The 15,347-nt window shown below is 50.4% G+C and overlaps 2 protein-coding genes across 18 annotated transcripts in view; one reads left to right on the top strand and one right to left on the bottom strand.

Moving 5' to 3' along the window:
• The window catches only part of ASCC2 (activating signal cointegrator 1 complex subunit 2), a 29,911-nt gene extending 27,812 nt beyond the window's left edge, over positions 1 to 2,099 (bottom strand). The window contains exons 1-2 of one of the 7 annotated variants that reach the window (XM_051633978.1): positions 2,050 to 2,099; positions 392 to 490 (exon numbers count right to left, since the gene is read on the bottom strand). In XM_051633978.1, coding sequence (XP_051489938.1) covers positions 392 to 472 — 81 coding nt within the window. In that variant the 5' untranslated portion in view covers positions 473 to 490; positions 2,050 to 2,099. Of the gene's footprint in view, positions 1 to 391; positions 1,670 to 1,941; positions 1,999 to 2,049 lie in introns of those variants that run through there. The other 6 variants (XM_051633976.1, XM_051633974.1, XM_051633975.1 and 3 more) reach the window with 6 other exon arrangements.
• Positions 2,100 to 8,713: 6,614 nt separating this feature from the next.
• The window catches only part of MTMR3 (myotubularin related protein 3), a 79,609-nt gene continuing 72,975 nt past the window's right edge, over positions 8,714 to 15,347 (top strand). For 9 of the 11 annotated variants that reach the window (XM_051633967.1, XM_051633965.1, XM_051633954.1 and 6 more), the window contains exons 1-2: positions 8,714 to 8,839; positions 9,522 to 9,565. The gene's annotated coding sequence lies outside the window, so the exon portion shown is untranslated. The remainder of the gene's footprint in view (positions 8,840 to 9,521; positions 9,566 to 15,347) is intronic. The other 2 variants (XM_051633960.1, XM_051633957.1) reach the window with 2 other exon arrangements.

Genomic DNA, 15,347 nt, shown 5'->3' with positions numbered 1-15,347 from the left:
AAAAGCTGCAGCCACAGGCAGGAGCTCATGGGATGCAGTAAGTGGTCAGACTTCTCTCAGTGCTCAGAGCTCTAGCATGGGGTTTGCCGAAGAGGATCCTCTCCATTGCAGCAAGGGCACATGGCTCATTGGGCTGCTCCTCAAAGGAACAGGGAGTTCTGAGAGAACCCAGTTTAATATAGATCTTGAACCCAGTAAGTTTTCATTTACCCATCACTGAAAAGAAGTCCTCAGCTCCCTGCATGCACTGCAACACCAAGAAAACAATCTCCTTAACAACCTGACTCAGTCTCATCACAGCCTGGACCAAGAGCTAGCTTTGTGCAGGTCTGAATATATGACAAGTACTTGTTAAAGGCCTGGATTGGCTTTCAGGAAAAACACAGCTCACCAGTGCTGGTAATGTTTTCAGCTTCCCTGTCTTGGGATCCCTTTCTGTCAGCTGGAGTTCATCCAGGGGCAGCGCTGGCATCCTGATGCCAGGTCCTGTCTGCAGCAAACAGAAAAGCAAAAGCAGCACAAGGGGTGTTTTACAAGGTCAATCAAGGAACAGCATCACAGAAGAGGCTGCAGCCTTGCTGGAAGACACGTGGGGGCTGGAAATCAGTTCCTGCAAGGCAGTTTATTCACCACCTGCATGGGAAACCTGGAGGGAACGCCCAGGAGCCAGCTGCACCTGCCTCAGAGGGAAGCATGGAGCTAAACCTTCCCCCCTGTTCCTCACTGACAGGATGGAGGCATCTTCAGGGACACCAAAAAACATTTTGGGATGCTGTTTTAATATGGGAGTTTGAGATTTAAATCTGGTGCCTGAAGAGCTGGCCTGAACTCCCTGCTTTGGTGGTGTTGGTCACAGGCTGGACTCGATGACCTTAAAGGTCTTTTCCAGCCTTGGTGGGTCTGTGGTTCTCTCTGAATGCCTTCAGTCTGTCTCCTGACATGACCAACTGGAGAGGCAAGCAAGAGGCATCCTGCCAACAGCCTATGAAAATAAGTTGCATGGCAGAATCACTCAGGACTCAGCCAGATAACTCACCCAGTGTGAGCCCATCAAGCACAGCCTCCCCAAGTGCTCACAAAACCAGAGTTTATTCTACCAGTGTTTTTAAAGCTCAGAAATAGTTCAGTCATCTTTCTGAAGTTAAGTGTAAGTCAAACCTTAGAGCACTTCAAAAGCAAGCATTATGTGCACTGTTTAAAAGGTTCAGGTATTAACACAAAAAATTCATGTAAGTTGCAGGTTAACTCAGCTTTTCATTTCTGGGGGTTTTATAGTGTTATGATTTCACTGAAACGGTGCTAAAAAGTTATTTTCTTGTTAAGATTCAAGATCAGAAGTCTCCTTAGATGCTTATTTAATAGCATTCCCATTGACAATGTCAGAAGAAGTGTTCCTGGAGCTGAACAAAACTGATTCAGGAGCAGGGTCAGTACAGACAGCAAGTGAAGGAGCAGTGCCTTTGAGAGAAACTGTCAGCTGTAGATTTAGGCCAAAGTTGTGTGATCTAACATTTTTAAGAGTTAGAAATTAAGAATGTCACTCCAGAGTAACGCCAACATATCGGACAGCTCCGGAAACCCTGCGGGAAACCTTCCTGCACGGCCCCAGAAACGCTCTCTGCCCTGCCGGGGGGCTCGGGGCTGGCCCGGGCGGGCTGCCCCGCGGCGGCTTCAGCCCCGCAGCCCCGGGCGCGCTGCGGCGGGGCCGGTGGGGCCGCGCAGCCCCTCTCGGCAGCCGCCAGCCCCTTCCCCCCCCCGCTCCCGCCCCTCGGGGCCTCCGGCGCAGGCACGGAGCCCACCCCACCCCTCCCGGGGCGGGCAGCCGAGCGGGCTGCGCTCGGGCCGCTGTGCTCGGGCCGCCCGGCCCCGCCGCAGGCCCCGCCGCAGGCCCCGCCGCTCTCCTGCCACCCCCACACCCCGCCCGGCCGCCGGCCCCGTTACCCGCGGGCCCTGCCGCTCTGCCCGAGACACCGCCGGTGAAGCCAAGACCCGTCTCTCCACAGCCCCTGCCCCCGCTCGCCTCCCCGCCCAGCCCCGGGCCCCCGTTACCGGGCAGGCCCGTCCCGCCGCCAGCCCCGCGCTTCCGCCGCCAACCAGCTCTTCCGGTGCCGGACGGAAGTGCCGGGGTGGGCGTGGCGTGTCTCGGCCCCGCCCCCTCCCGCCGCGGGGCGGGCTCCCCGGGGCTAATTACCGCTAATTAACACACGCGCCGTTGCCGCCACGAGCAGTGACGCCGCCCGCCCGGGAGGCGCCGGGAGGCTCGGGAACGGCAGGTTGGCCGCTCATGGTGTTGTGGCAAAGTGGCCTAAAATAGCAAGCGGGGCGCGGCCTCTGTCCCGGCGCTAATTAGCCGTGGGGCGTAACGAGGTTCCGGCTCCCATCCCCTCTCGCGGCCCATGCACGCTCCGGACAGTCGGTGTTCCGCTTTCCCGCCGGTGTTGGTGCCCGCGGGGACCGGCCCGGCTGTCCCGGGGTGCCCGGTTGTCCCGGTGTCGGGATGTCCCGGCTGTCCCGGGGTGCCCGGTTGTCCCGGTGCCCGGTTGTCCCGGTGTCGGGGTGCCCGGCTGTGTCGGGGTGCCCGGTTGTCCCGGTGCCCGGTTGTCCCGGTGTCGGGGTGTCCCCATGTCGGAGTGCCCGGTTGTCCCGGTGCCCGGTTGTCCCGGTGTCGGGGTGTCCCCATGTCGGAGTGCCCGGTTGTCCCGGTGCCCGGCTGTGTCGGGGTGCCCGGTTGTCCCGGTGTCGGGGTGTGCCGGTGTCGGGGTGCCCGGCTGTCCCGGGGTGCCCGGTTGTCCCGGTGTGGGGGTGTCCTGGTGGCGGGGTGCCCGGCTGTCCTGGGGTGACCGATTGTCCCGGTGTCGGGGTGTGCCGGTGTCGGGGTGCCCGGCTGTCCCGGGGTGCCCGGTTGTCCCGGTTTCGGGGTGTCCCGGTGTCGGGCCCGCCGCGTTACCGGGGCAGGAGGGAACCCGGGCAGGCTCCGCTGCTCCCTCCTGTGCTCGGGCACTCTCGATTTGCTCCTCCAATGCCGTGACCGGTCCTGCGGGACCTGCCAGGTTCGCCGTCCTTTTCGCCGTGCCTTTTGAGTGACTCGCTTTCCAAAGGAACCCTTTCCTGCTCCCCAGACATCGCCGCGCGGGTCAGACCCCCGGGGCTGCAGCAGCACCGACACTCGGTGCGAAACAACCCACCAGAACAAAACTTACCACGATGTCAAATCCGAGGCTCGCTCTGGTCGTTCAGCGCAGGGTAACATCTGGCAGCCCAAAGACGATTCCCTTGCAGGTGTCTGGTCACTTCCCCTCCTCTGCCAGCCTTCCTCCAGACTCCAAGCGACTCCCTGGGCTTCAGAGCTTTCATCAAGCTGTTTTGAAGCACCAGTCCTGTTTTGGGGTTGTTTTTTGTTGGGTTGCTTGGGTTTTTCCACTTGTTGTTGGGGTTTTTTTGTTACCCTACCAGTTGTGCATCACAGACTTGATTTCCTAAAGTGCTGGGAACTATTGCAGCCTCTCCAAAACACTGGTGAGATTAACTATGGATGTGGAGCCCAGATAGATAAATGAACGTGTTACTTGTACAAATTAATCTGACAAACAAATAGAAATGAACCAAGTCAATCAGAAAGTGCATCTGTTCACCCGTGTACAACCTGCTGGGGACCTTTAATAGTTTGTCTGACAGGAAAAGCCAATCCTGGACTCTTGATTTCCCTCCTCACAAGCCTCTGCCCCCCCTGCAGGGTGAGACCCGGGCCCTGCTGCCCAGAGAAGGCAAAGCACTAAAACCAGAGTCCAGGCTGCTGAGCTCAGCCAACACATCCTGCTTCCAAGGTCCAAAGAACTTCTCCAGACAGAAGCTTTTGGAAAAAGGAGTTTTTATGAAAAAAATGCTCCTTCAGTGTGATTCACGGAGAGAGAGAGTTGCTCAGTGCTGATGAAGCCCTGCGGATTATGGGATGTCTCAAGGAGTGCCCTGGGAAGAGCACCCTGATTCCAGCAGCACCCTGTGCTGGTTACACAGCTGAGGTCACAGGAAACCCTGAAGGACCCTCATTTCTACCTCCATTTAAAAAAAAAAACCAGAAAGAAAATTAAAGCGTTATGGAATGACCGGAGGAAATGTCAGCGTAATCAAAAGCCAAGACAGAACCACAGTAGTAAATTGCAAAGTTGTGGAAATTGGCCATTATATCTTCTAAGCAGCTGAAATGCAATTACAGTAATGGTGATGAATCAGGATAGCCCTGGGCTTTGCAATTTTTCAACCCAGCTCTACGTTTTCCTTTTTTACATTTTGTCTCAACGATATATCCATTATATATCAAGGACTCCCAGAAGTTGCAAGCCTTCCCCAGCATCTTCTTCACAGTCACAAAGGCAGAGGCATTAGCACTAAACTCCTGACCCGAGGGATCTCACAATCAGTTATTAAATCTCTTTCCAATTCCCCTTTGCTCTCTGATTAACTCCCTTGCAGTCTATTCTCACCATGAAGTCTCATGATTGGATATTTTTTATTTTGGTCACCAATGAAAGACAGCAGGCTCAAGAAATTTCCTAGCCCATTCTCTGCAGGGTGCTGTGTCTGTGCAGGGACAGAGCAGCAGTTCTCTCTCTCTGAGGCTGCAGGTTCAGCCTTCTCCTGCCAGTGGAACCAAGGAGTTGCTCAACTTTGGGGGGTTTTAATGGTGCAAGTTCCTGTGGGTGGGGAACTCCCTCCCTGACGCCACACACCACAGCGAGCACAGTCCTGAGCGGGTTACCAGCAGTGTCACAGGATCCAGAATTATCACTTCAGATAATCAGATAAATTAATGTCATTTTCTGAAGCAGCTTGTCTGATCAGACAGCTGCTTAGCCTCTCACTGCCTTGTGTTTCTCTTTTATACAACAGAATAATAATTAATCTCGGGAGGGAGGAGCTTACGTGTGCTTATTAAGAAAAATAATGATACGTTTATTATTATAATAATAAAGAAAATAATATAAATAGATGCATTCTGATTAAAAGCATTTTTCAGGCAGCATCGTTGCAGCACCATGACAGCTTGAAGTTGTGTCAGTTCCACAAAAGTGCCAGGGTGAGGGGGCAGGACAGCACAGGCACCCACTGGGGGGCCCTGGGACCGCGCCGACCGGACGGGCAGGAGAGCTGGCCCTGGTGGGAAGGTGGGGACCAGGGTTGGATGACCCAGACCAGGATGCTGGCAGCCTCACCACGACCACACACAGATTTTCAAACCTGCCCTTACTGAATACAGCTGATGACTCCCATGACATGTCTTTCCACATCAGGCATCCCCTTGTCTTTTTCGAAGAAGCCACGTCGTAACTCAGTGGCTGCGCCTCATGCAGCAAGAGAGGTTTGGCAAAGACCTGTTGGGCCTTTAGGGTCCATTCTCAGCTGTTGGTGGCAACTGCCTCAGGGTAAGGCAGCTTTGGGAAGGATGACCCAGAGCCTCAGGACTTGAGCTGCTAGAAGCTCTGGTGTTCTCATGTTTCAGTCCAGACTCTTCATGGCCATCGGATACTTTTTGGCTCTAACACCAACATCACCCTTGCTCTTAAGGGAGATGTGTTTACTTCAGTGTTTACTCCCTGAAGTTTCATGGAGAGCAACTGTATCCCTCCTCAGCATTCAGGTTTTTGGCTGAATAAATTATTGCAAGATTCTTACATAAGGAAAACTCAGGATGAGCCTGTAATTCTTCTCCAGTCCCACTTGAAGTTTGTGTCCCTTGATTAGAAGTGGGCAGAGCTGCATGCATAATGCCAGAGAAGTTGCAGCAGAGCTTTGCATCATTGTACATCAACATTTGTATCAACCTTTTCCCCTTCTGGAAGTATCTTGCTTGATACATGCTTTTCGTCAGAGCTGCTTCATACTGGGAGTCTGTAGTCTTCTGGAAATCAACAAATACACCCAGATTTTTCTCTTCTTCTGTCATTTCCAACTGATGAGCTCCCAGCTTGCAGCAGAGATTCTTGTTAGTAATTCCCAAGTGCATGACCTTGTACTTTCCACTATTAAATTTCATCCCATTTCCAGTGTGCCAGCACTCAATGTTATCCAGCTCTTCCAGCAATACAGATATTCCCTCCATAATGCTGGTGCCTCCCAACTTTGTGCCATCAGCAAATGCCATCAGCTCTCTTCATCCTTTTGTTCCAGGGCCTGCCTGAAAAGTATTGTGCAAGATGAAAAGAACGTGGGACGTGGCTGGCTGGGTCAGCCAGTTGTCCCCAGAATCCTGCACCCTGTCTGGGAGAGGGGCAGGCAGTGCTGCTGTTTAGGGAGAGCACCAGAGTCCAGCCACCTTCTGCTCTCTCTTCCCTTTGATATACCTTTTCCATCTATCAATAACCTATTAAATCCAGTTAAATTTAATCAATTGTATATCCATTGTCTAGAAAACAATTATCAGAGGTATAATCTTAGTTAAATGCAATCTATCTTTAGTAAAGCTATGTCACATTTTACTTTATTCTCCACTCTACTTGTCTGTCTCTAGCTACTTTACATTCTTTTCTAAGCTTTTAATGCTCTTGAGGTCAGACTAACAGGTGTCTATATTACTGGATTGCTCTTCTTCCTCCTGCTTAAAATCAGCCAGGGCTTTGGTAGTTCCTTGGCAATTCATTACCACCCTCCATCTGACAAATTAAAAAATTTGTACTGGATGAGTGAGGATCTGTTCTAGATCAGTCAGAGCCGTGGGCTTGGAAACAGCTTGTTCCCTGAGCTGTGTGTTAGGGTCTCACAGGCCCTGCTCTTCCTTTGGGTACAGTAATTTCCATAAAATAATTCTCATTAGCTAGCATCCTTTGCACCAATCCTCATAGCAAACAGAGGCAAAAGTAATTTAATATTTAGTTACCATAACTTAATATGGCCCAATACCTAATATTTATTAAAAAATAGATTGGAACACAAGAAATGGAAACTCTCCATGGAAGGTGTTTAAATGTGTTGGTAAAGATAACACCAAAGATGACAATTGGTGTCACTGAAACAAGCAGCTGGAAGTGCACAGCCTTTGCTGTCACAGGCATGGCACTCCAGCTAGTTCCCCCTCTTTAAAAAACAGAAGGAACAACCAGCAGGTTCAGCTGTACAAAAGCTCCGGGTCTCCAGGATTCAGCTTCCTGAAGTAGGTCACATTTGATCTCTGTCCAGGCATACTGCAAAAGGCAACCCTTTAACAGGGAGTTCTCAAAATTCATATTCTGCTTCCTAATACTGTCAACACACATCTTTTTCAGATACAGCTACACTGGCTGAACATTTTTTTTCATTGCTTTTGGGTATAAACAGGACAGGAATCCTGCTTTTCCCTTCAGTTACCTGTCTTTCTTCCAAAGTTCCTCTGAAGGTACATATTGACTTTCAGATCACATTTGCATTCAGATGATGGTTTGTTGTTGGAAAAAAATCCCTTAGAGGGGCTGATTAACTTCCTTTCAGATGTTTACTGTCCCTGACCAAGGGAGCGAAACTAGAAAACAACTTGCTGCATGGCTTATAACTGAGTTTAAAGACAAGGAATCCTACATTTTATATTGCTCTGTCTGAACACTGATTCTACTTGTGGCTCAAACATGACTTAATGACAGACTGAAGTCCATCTGTTACAATGACTAGCCTTGGACTCAGAGGGAGAGTCCTGTGGATAATTTAGGAGTACATTTTATAGTTCCTTGCAAGCAGGCACTTCAGATCAAGGCAAACATGAGGAGCAGGTGGAAATATCTCTCAAAAGTACAGCCTGACCTACATACGCTGTTGTAAATTCAAAATATGTATAAAAAGAAAGCATTAATGATCCATCACAGCTGCAACAAAACCCAGATATAAATCTTCCTGCTGAAAAGGAATTTCACTGCACAAGTTCGAGTTGAAGCTTCATTTTGGAAGCTGCAAGGCTTCCTGCCAGCCGTCCCCTGCCGCTTCTGACGCTGCTGCCATTTGCCTCTCAGGCTTTCCTGTGACTTTCTGCTGCTTAACGCCCGTATTCCTTTTGCTTTATCACTTGTCTCTCAAGGCCCGTGTGTTTTTTGGCTCCCGCGCCTCGCGCTGGCTCCCTGCTCTCCATTACCTCATGCTCCAGGAGCCGCGGGCTGCTCAGGGTGGCTTGGACGGTGCATCCACCGGTGGCAGGGGGCCACTGCTCGCTCTTACAGCAGAGCTGAATGTCACAAAAGCAAAGGACAAAAGTACCGGCCAAGAGGGCCTTGTGCGCAAGAGCGGCCTTCGCCGTCAGGCAAGGGGTTTGTCCAAGGGCTGCAGGGGCTTCTGAGGGGCCTCCCCGCACTGCAGGCCTCGCTGCTGGAGGATGCTGAGGGGCGCCAGCAGCCCCTGGCTCGCAGAGCCCCCAGCCCCAGCCCGCCCCCGCCTCACAGCTCGGCTGGGGCGCTCAAAACCCGCTCCCGAGACACCGTCCGTCCCGCCGCATCGCACCTGCCGCGGTGCAGCTGAGGCGGAGGAGCTGCCGGGCTAAGGGAGCGGCCGGGGAGCCCCGGGGAGCCCCGAGCGGCCCCGGGGAGCCCCGAGCGGCCCGGCCCGGGCCCGCCGGGCGCCACGTCCCCTCAGGGCGGGCGAGGGGCCGAGGGCGGGAAGGGCGCGCGCGCCCGGCCCCGCCCCGCGGAGGAGGGGGAGGGGGGAGGGGGGAGGGGGAGGTGCCGGGCGCGCGCCCGGCCCCGCCGTGCCCGCGTCCCGCGCGGCCGCCATGTTGTTGTGGCTGTGAGCGCGGCGGAGGCGGCCCCGGAGCCCAGCGACCCCGGCCCAGGCAGGACGCCGCGCCCCGGGAGGGGGTGTGGGGGCTCCCACCGCCATGCCCTGCCCCGCGGTAAGGAGCCGGCGAGGCGTGGGGGGGGGGGAGGGGTGTCCGAGCTCGTTCCGGCATCTGGCGGGGGGGTGGGCCGGCCTGCCGGGCCGGGGCCTGGAGGAGGGCGGCCGCGCTGTCAGCTGCGGGGCCCGGCCCGGCACGCCCCCTCCGCCCGCGGGGTGAGGGGCAGCGGCGGGGCCTCGGCGCCGGCTGCTCCGCTCCGCTTAGCTGGGCCGGTAGCGGGGCGGAGGCGGCGCGGCCGGGGCTGGCGGCCTCCTCCCCGGCAGGCAGCGGTGCCGTCTCGGGCCTGCGGCGGGATGACGGCGCGTCCCTTCGCTGTGGGGCTGCCGGGCGGCGCGGCGGGGGGGAGGTGGGCTCCCTGCCCGGCTGCTGCTGGTGCTGCTGTGCGGGGCCTGTGGGCCTCCCCTGGCGCCTGCCGCCCCCCTGCCCGTCCCGCGGGGGTGGCCGGTTCCCCACCGCTCGTGTAGCCGAGCGGGAGGATCACCTCACGCCGCTGGCAGCCGGGGTCCCGTGCTGGGCTTCTGCTGCTTTGGCCCTGCCGTCCGTTGTGTTCAGCTGCTTTTTTTTTTTGTCTGGGGCCAAAATTCCCATTCCCTTTTTTATAAGTGAGACTTGCGGAGGCTTTTTATTTTGCGTAGTTTTGGGGCTTAATCGTGCCTCTTCCCCATGTTTCTCTTAACAGTCCTGTTCTTTTGGTGGGATCTGAGCAGATGTTGGCCTTCTCTGGTAAGTAGAGGTTTGTAGCACGGCCCCTCAACATGGAGTTTAAATTTTTTGCATGGACGTTTTTCCCTGTTCTGTTCATTCTTTTAGATAACGTTTTATCAACAGATGAGACCTTGTGTTCCTTCTCATTTCTGTGTACAGGAAACTGATTTCTTTCCTTTTTCTACACACTTCCCTCGCTGGGGGGAAGGTGTGTAAGTCTTGCAAGCTTGGAGGCTGATGGGCATTCTTCTGTGTGCTTCACCTGTTTTCTTGTGTGGTGAGCCCATGTAACCCTGTGTGGTGAGGCTTTCTTTTAAAAGAAAGGAGCTTGCCTAGTGAATCATGTCAGGTAGTGCTGAGTGGAGAGCTACAGCTTGGCTTTATGGTGAATGTAAAGGCATATTTAAATGCCTAGGTGAGTCCACTGGGAAGGGATGGTGGTGTGAGTGAAGGAGCTGTGTGGCAGGTTTCTGGTAATTCCTGTCATGCTGTGAGCTTTAGATAAAGGACTGAGGTGCCTTTCATCTGTGATTCATGTGTTGTAGTATTTGAAAATTAACTTTTTTAGTGGGGCTGAAGGAGTTTTTCTGAAGGAGCTCTTGTTGATAACTTGAAGGGAGGAGGCTGACATCTGATACCCACTTTGCTTCAGCTGCACTGGTCGCAGTGGTTTGGGGAGATAGAAAAAGTGCTTTCTTTCATAGTACAGGAAATACTGTGAACTGTAAGTGTTGAAACCTCTTGCAGATAAGGCAAGGCGGGGCATGGGATTCTAAAATGCTTCAGTGACAAGTGTTCCTGTGTGCCTGCTTTGGAGTTTGGGGAGGGGCAAAGGTGCAGAAACCATCACATGGAGCAGGGGTGGCTTCTTTGAGTGATTGTGCTAAAAGGTGCTCTTGCCCTACTTCACGTTATAGGAGTGATATATTGAGAATCAAGCTTAGTTCTCTTGCTGGCAGTGTTCTAGGCACCTATCTAGGATACTGGTAATATCCATTACAGGAACTGTCTGCACTAGCAGTTATTAAAACATCAGCATTAGCCTGCTTAAAAGTAATATGTGTTACAACCCATAAATGCTACCAAGTAGGTGAAATAGGTCAGCTTGATAAGCTTTCATGTATTTATTTGTAAAATTGGCCATCCACAGCTGGAGAAGAGAGAAATGGAGCCATGCCCAAGCTTCTGAAGATAAAGGAAATAATACTTTTATCTCAGATCTTATTCCACCTACATGCAACCCAGGATGGTGGAGAGAAGTATGTTGTCAGCCTTTCAAGAGTAGGAGGAACGTGGCTATGCAGTGCTTTGCTGGCAGTTAACCCATAAAAAAAAGGGAGTAACTTAGAAAAGGGCATTGCTGGGCTGCTGGAGTGAGCCTGGGAAGTCTGCTGGAGCAAGGAAGAAGGAATTGTCTCCGTGGAGTGAATCGGAGGAAATGGATTAGCATACAGCACAAAGTTTGAGATCTCTTCTTGTAGAGATCAAGGGAATGGGATGGCTGTGCCTGCTTTGGTGGCTTCCTACTGGGTTGTGTAACTGGATATAACAAGATAGGACTCTTCTGTTTGATGCCAGTGGTGTCTTTCAGAGCGTGTGACTCCAAATAGTACATCAGTGCTTATTAGATGTTGTAAATTAGAATGAAAAATCTAGATACTTACATAAAAACTGATTTCATAGTTGCTTTCATTGGCTGAATCAAAGGAATAAAGTCACATTTCTTTCAAAATAAGCTTCTATGTGCTGCATTGTCAAAGCCATAGCATGCAACTGTTCTGTGTCTAGCTTGTGTTCCTGGTGGTGTCAAGATCTACCTTTTAGATCCCATAAGGGTTTAAACTCTATGATAAAGGAGCTTCATGATTTGCAGTTGTACCCCCTGCTAGATATTGATGCAGCAACTCCCCAGTGCTTGTCAGGAAAGCTTTAGGAATATGCTTAGCACTTAATTTGTGCTGTGATTCCTCTGGACTAACTGGGTTGTTAAAAGGTAACTATACCTTTGTGGGGCTTCAGCATTTCAGGGTGATTAAGTGGCTTTCATGAAGGGCCTAAAAGTGAAGTTAGTGCTAATTCAGCAATTTGAAACACTGGCTTTTACTGAGATTTGCTGTGCCTAGTGAAGAGCTGCAGACTCCAACTCCTAATGCATTACAGCTTCTGCCTTGGATGCTTCAGTCCTGAGTGGTGCAGGGTTGCTGTGTCCTGAGTGGGGTGTTGATTTGCATTCATGTCAGCTTCTGCTTGTGGGATGAGTTGAGGTCCCAAACCACAGCATCACTTGGTGTCAGCTGTCCTTATTTGAGATGTAGTTGATAACAGCAAAGACTTTATCCCCTTCTCTCAGGGTGAGCAGTTGAGAAGGACTGACAGAATGTGTGTGATACCACAGAAATGGAATTGTAAGCTAGAGTATGAGTAGCCCAGACTGGTTCTTCCCCTCATCTGCTTGGTTGTTTCTGGGAGTGTTGTGAAGGAGGGGAATGCCACCTGGCTGTGGTGATTCTGGGAGGTAAGGATTTATCCCATGAGGGAGGCCTCAAGTCAGCCTCAGCTGATTAGGGCCAAGAGCAGCCTCTAGTAGCAGGGAAGAAGTGCAGCATTATCTTGTTGAAACCAGTGGTATCTTCCCCTTCTTAGTTTGTGATGAAGTGTCTGGATTGTGTTGGTGATCTATGAGCTAGAGGTGCTCTCTTCACCTTCAGTGAGCAGCAAGATGTGCCTAGAAGTGTGTTGGAACAGCAGCTCCACGCCATGCACACTGAGCCAGGGAAGAAGAGCAGAGGGCTTTCTGGAATGTTAATTGAAATTAGTAAGCTACTTGGGGAGTCACTGATGTCCATCTAAAAGCACTGTTTTTAAACCTTAAAACATGGTTTCTGATACCTAGCTTTTGTTTCTCTTCAGAAACACCTCTGGCTTTAATCTTAATCTGAAAGTTAGAAAGCAGCAGTTGGTTCTATGTGGAAATGTTGCTGTGATTTAAGGTGTTAACTGGAAGTATGTTCTGGAAGTCTTACTCGGGGGGCAGCTGAGTGTTTAATTGTTCCTCCCCGAGGGTGTTAATGCTGAAAATAGTTGCAACAAAGTAAGCTTGGTATGATCCACTTTGAAGTTATTCTGAAATTTGTGTGTGTATATGCATGAGTGAAGCAACTAATGACATTGTAATACTTCTGATGTAGCTGATGGAACCCTTCCAAACTCTGATAAGGAAAAAAAAAAACAACCCACCAAAACCCTGAACATGACTGCCTAAATAGGTGGTTCTTGCCCTTCTCTGCGGGAGTTGGATTTCACAAGACTTTGAAGCAGGATGGCCTTTTAAGTGATATGGCAACTAAACTTGTAAAGCTGCTGTACTGAACTATTACCAGTATTCTGAGAAAGTTAACACTTGGAACAAGTTTCTAGTGAAACTTAATTTTAGAGAAATTAGTCTGTTTTTCCTCTGAACACTGAATGATGTGGAAAGCTGTAAAGCAGCATTGATGGGATGGCTGGGGGGCAGGCTGTCACTCAAGTGACCAGTCCTGCCAGTAATGAAATGTGTCTTCAGAGCACATGCTGATAGATCTCTAGTACTAAGTCCCTTTTTTTAGAGAAAGCAGACAGATTGCCTTGCAAATACTTTAAAATATAACTTTGCAGTTCAGTTAATTGGAAATGGACAGAACATCAAAGCAGCTAAGCCTTAGAGGATGCAAAGCAAGTTGACTTTTGCCTTGCTCAGCACATCTTGCTGTCATTTGCAGTGTTCCCTGCCATGGCCTGACTGGCCACCAAGGAAATGAGGTTGACTGTGCTGGGGATGGCTTTCATCTGAGATGCTGATCTAGCTGGTGCTTTTACTGGCTGGTGTGACATAGCTCCTAGTTGAATTCTTCTCCTGTGTGTGAGTGGTGTTGTAGTGGCCAACTTCAGCTGTTATCTGTCTTGGGAAGCATTAGAACTAGTCTAGCAGTGAAGCCTGGGCTTAGCATGGGAAATCATTCTGTCACTTATGGGGCTGGCTTGAAGCTAGCATGAAATCAGAAGCTTAATATTAGACTGTGGGTTAGGAGGAGCTAGCTGGGTGTTTGGAAGGGCAGTCAGAACAGGCCACCATTCAGACCGGAATGTGCTCTTTGTAAGTGAGAGCTGTAACTGGGAATGTGCAAATGTTAGAACTTCTGAGCCTGGATGTCAAGGCAGACTGCCACTGGCCTCTGAACTTCCACAGCATGGCCTAGAAGACAGTGAATATCCATGTAGGAAAGACTTGTTCTTTATATTTTGATATTTTTAAACTGTTTTCTTCCCATTGTGTACACTGAGCTCAAGCTGTGTGCTCTGTGCTCCCCTCAATTCAAGCTTCATCCCATCACTCTTGCAATTTCTGCAGAGTGACACTTTCCATAGGACTGGGTAGGGCGTCTCCTCTAGGATGGTGACTGTTGCTTATTTCTGGGGAGAATAAGTGGAAGTCTCCAGTGTGAGGAGAGCTAGAAAACTTTTTTGTCATGGGCAAGCACATGAATATTAGAGCTCTTACAGTACTGTCTTTATCTTCTGGCAGAGCTTTAAAGTAAGAAGCTGTGATTGCATTTTAACTTGGTTACAGGAAGAATCAATTTCAATGTGCTTTTCTGCCTGCTTGATTAGGTCCCTGAGAAGGTTTGGGCTGATCAGCACAGCTATTAGATCCTGTGAGGTAGAAGTGGGATTTAGGTACTTGGTTTCATGAGCTGGGGCAGTTCTGCAGACACCTAGTAAACACTAGGCTGAACATACTTAGGGAATGTTGGATGTCTTCAGCTCGGTTATTTGTATTGGTTTAATTTCAGAACTAAAGTTATTCTGGACTGGTGCTGTGTCTAACAGATGTGCAGGGTCCTAATTTGTGTAGCTCTTACTGGAAGAAAGAATGGGAAAACGCTTTTCCCTTGAATCTTCCTACTTCTCAAGGAAACAACTTTTATCAAAGGAACTTACTACCTTTATGTGCTGCTCCTGTGCTGTGAGTACAGTATTCCCATGGATAAGACTTCTACCAAAGGCCTTCTTGTTTCTAGTCTGTCTTACCCTGTTTGAAGGGCATGGAAAGACATACATCACGGAAGACCAGTGAAGAAAAAAATGCTTTAGCTGAGGTTTCTGAAAACAAAATAGCTTGAAATAGAGATCTCTTACTAGGGTGCCCGTCTGTATGGGGAGGCTTCTTGTGCATGAGTCTGTTTAAGTATTTTTGATTGTTCTGGTATTCTTCAAGGTTTAGTTCCTATAGTCAGTAGGGGGGGAAGCAGTGCACTTCAAGCTGAAAGTGTAGGGAGACTGCCGCATTGCCATCATTAAGGCTTTGTAGCTTTTCTTTCTAATACCAGAGATTTATGCACTGGTATAGACATTATTTATAGAAACACTGTTAGAACAGTTTTCTATTGCCCTTTTGTGGGCCTCATTTGCTTCTCCAACTTTCAGACTAGAAACCAGGGCTGTAATGAAAGCATTAATTCTGTAGCATTACCTGAAAGGACAGAGCTTCAGGAAGAAATAACAATAGTTTCTCTTTCCCTATGCCTTTAAAAGAAGATTTTGACTCTTGTGTCAACTGAGAAAAGGCAGGGCCTGGTAAGAATTAAACTGTTTCTTCTAGTCTTTTCTCCACTTCTGGGGAAACTGTTCCCAGCCAGCTGTGTGAGAAGACAGAACAGCCTGCCTGCATGCTTGAAGGTGTAGGTTGAAGCCAGGATGCACTTGGGTGGCTTTCTGACTGCCCTAGGAGAGTGAGGTGAAGGCAGGAATTGCCTGTAGGGTG

The sequence above is a fragment of the Apus apus genome, chromosome 16, assembly GCF_020740795.1.
Source record: "Apus apus isolate bApuApu2 chromosome 16, bApuApu2.pri.cur, whole genome shotgun sequence".
In the NCBI taxonomy this organism is placed as follows: domain Eukaryota; kingdom Metazoa; phylum Chordata; class Aves; order Apodiformes; family Apodidae; genus Apus; species Apus apus.
Note: the sequence above shows the minus strand (reverse complement) of the source record. Positions and strands in the feature narration are given on the sequence as shown.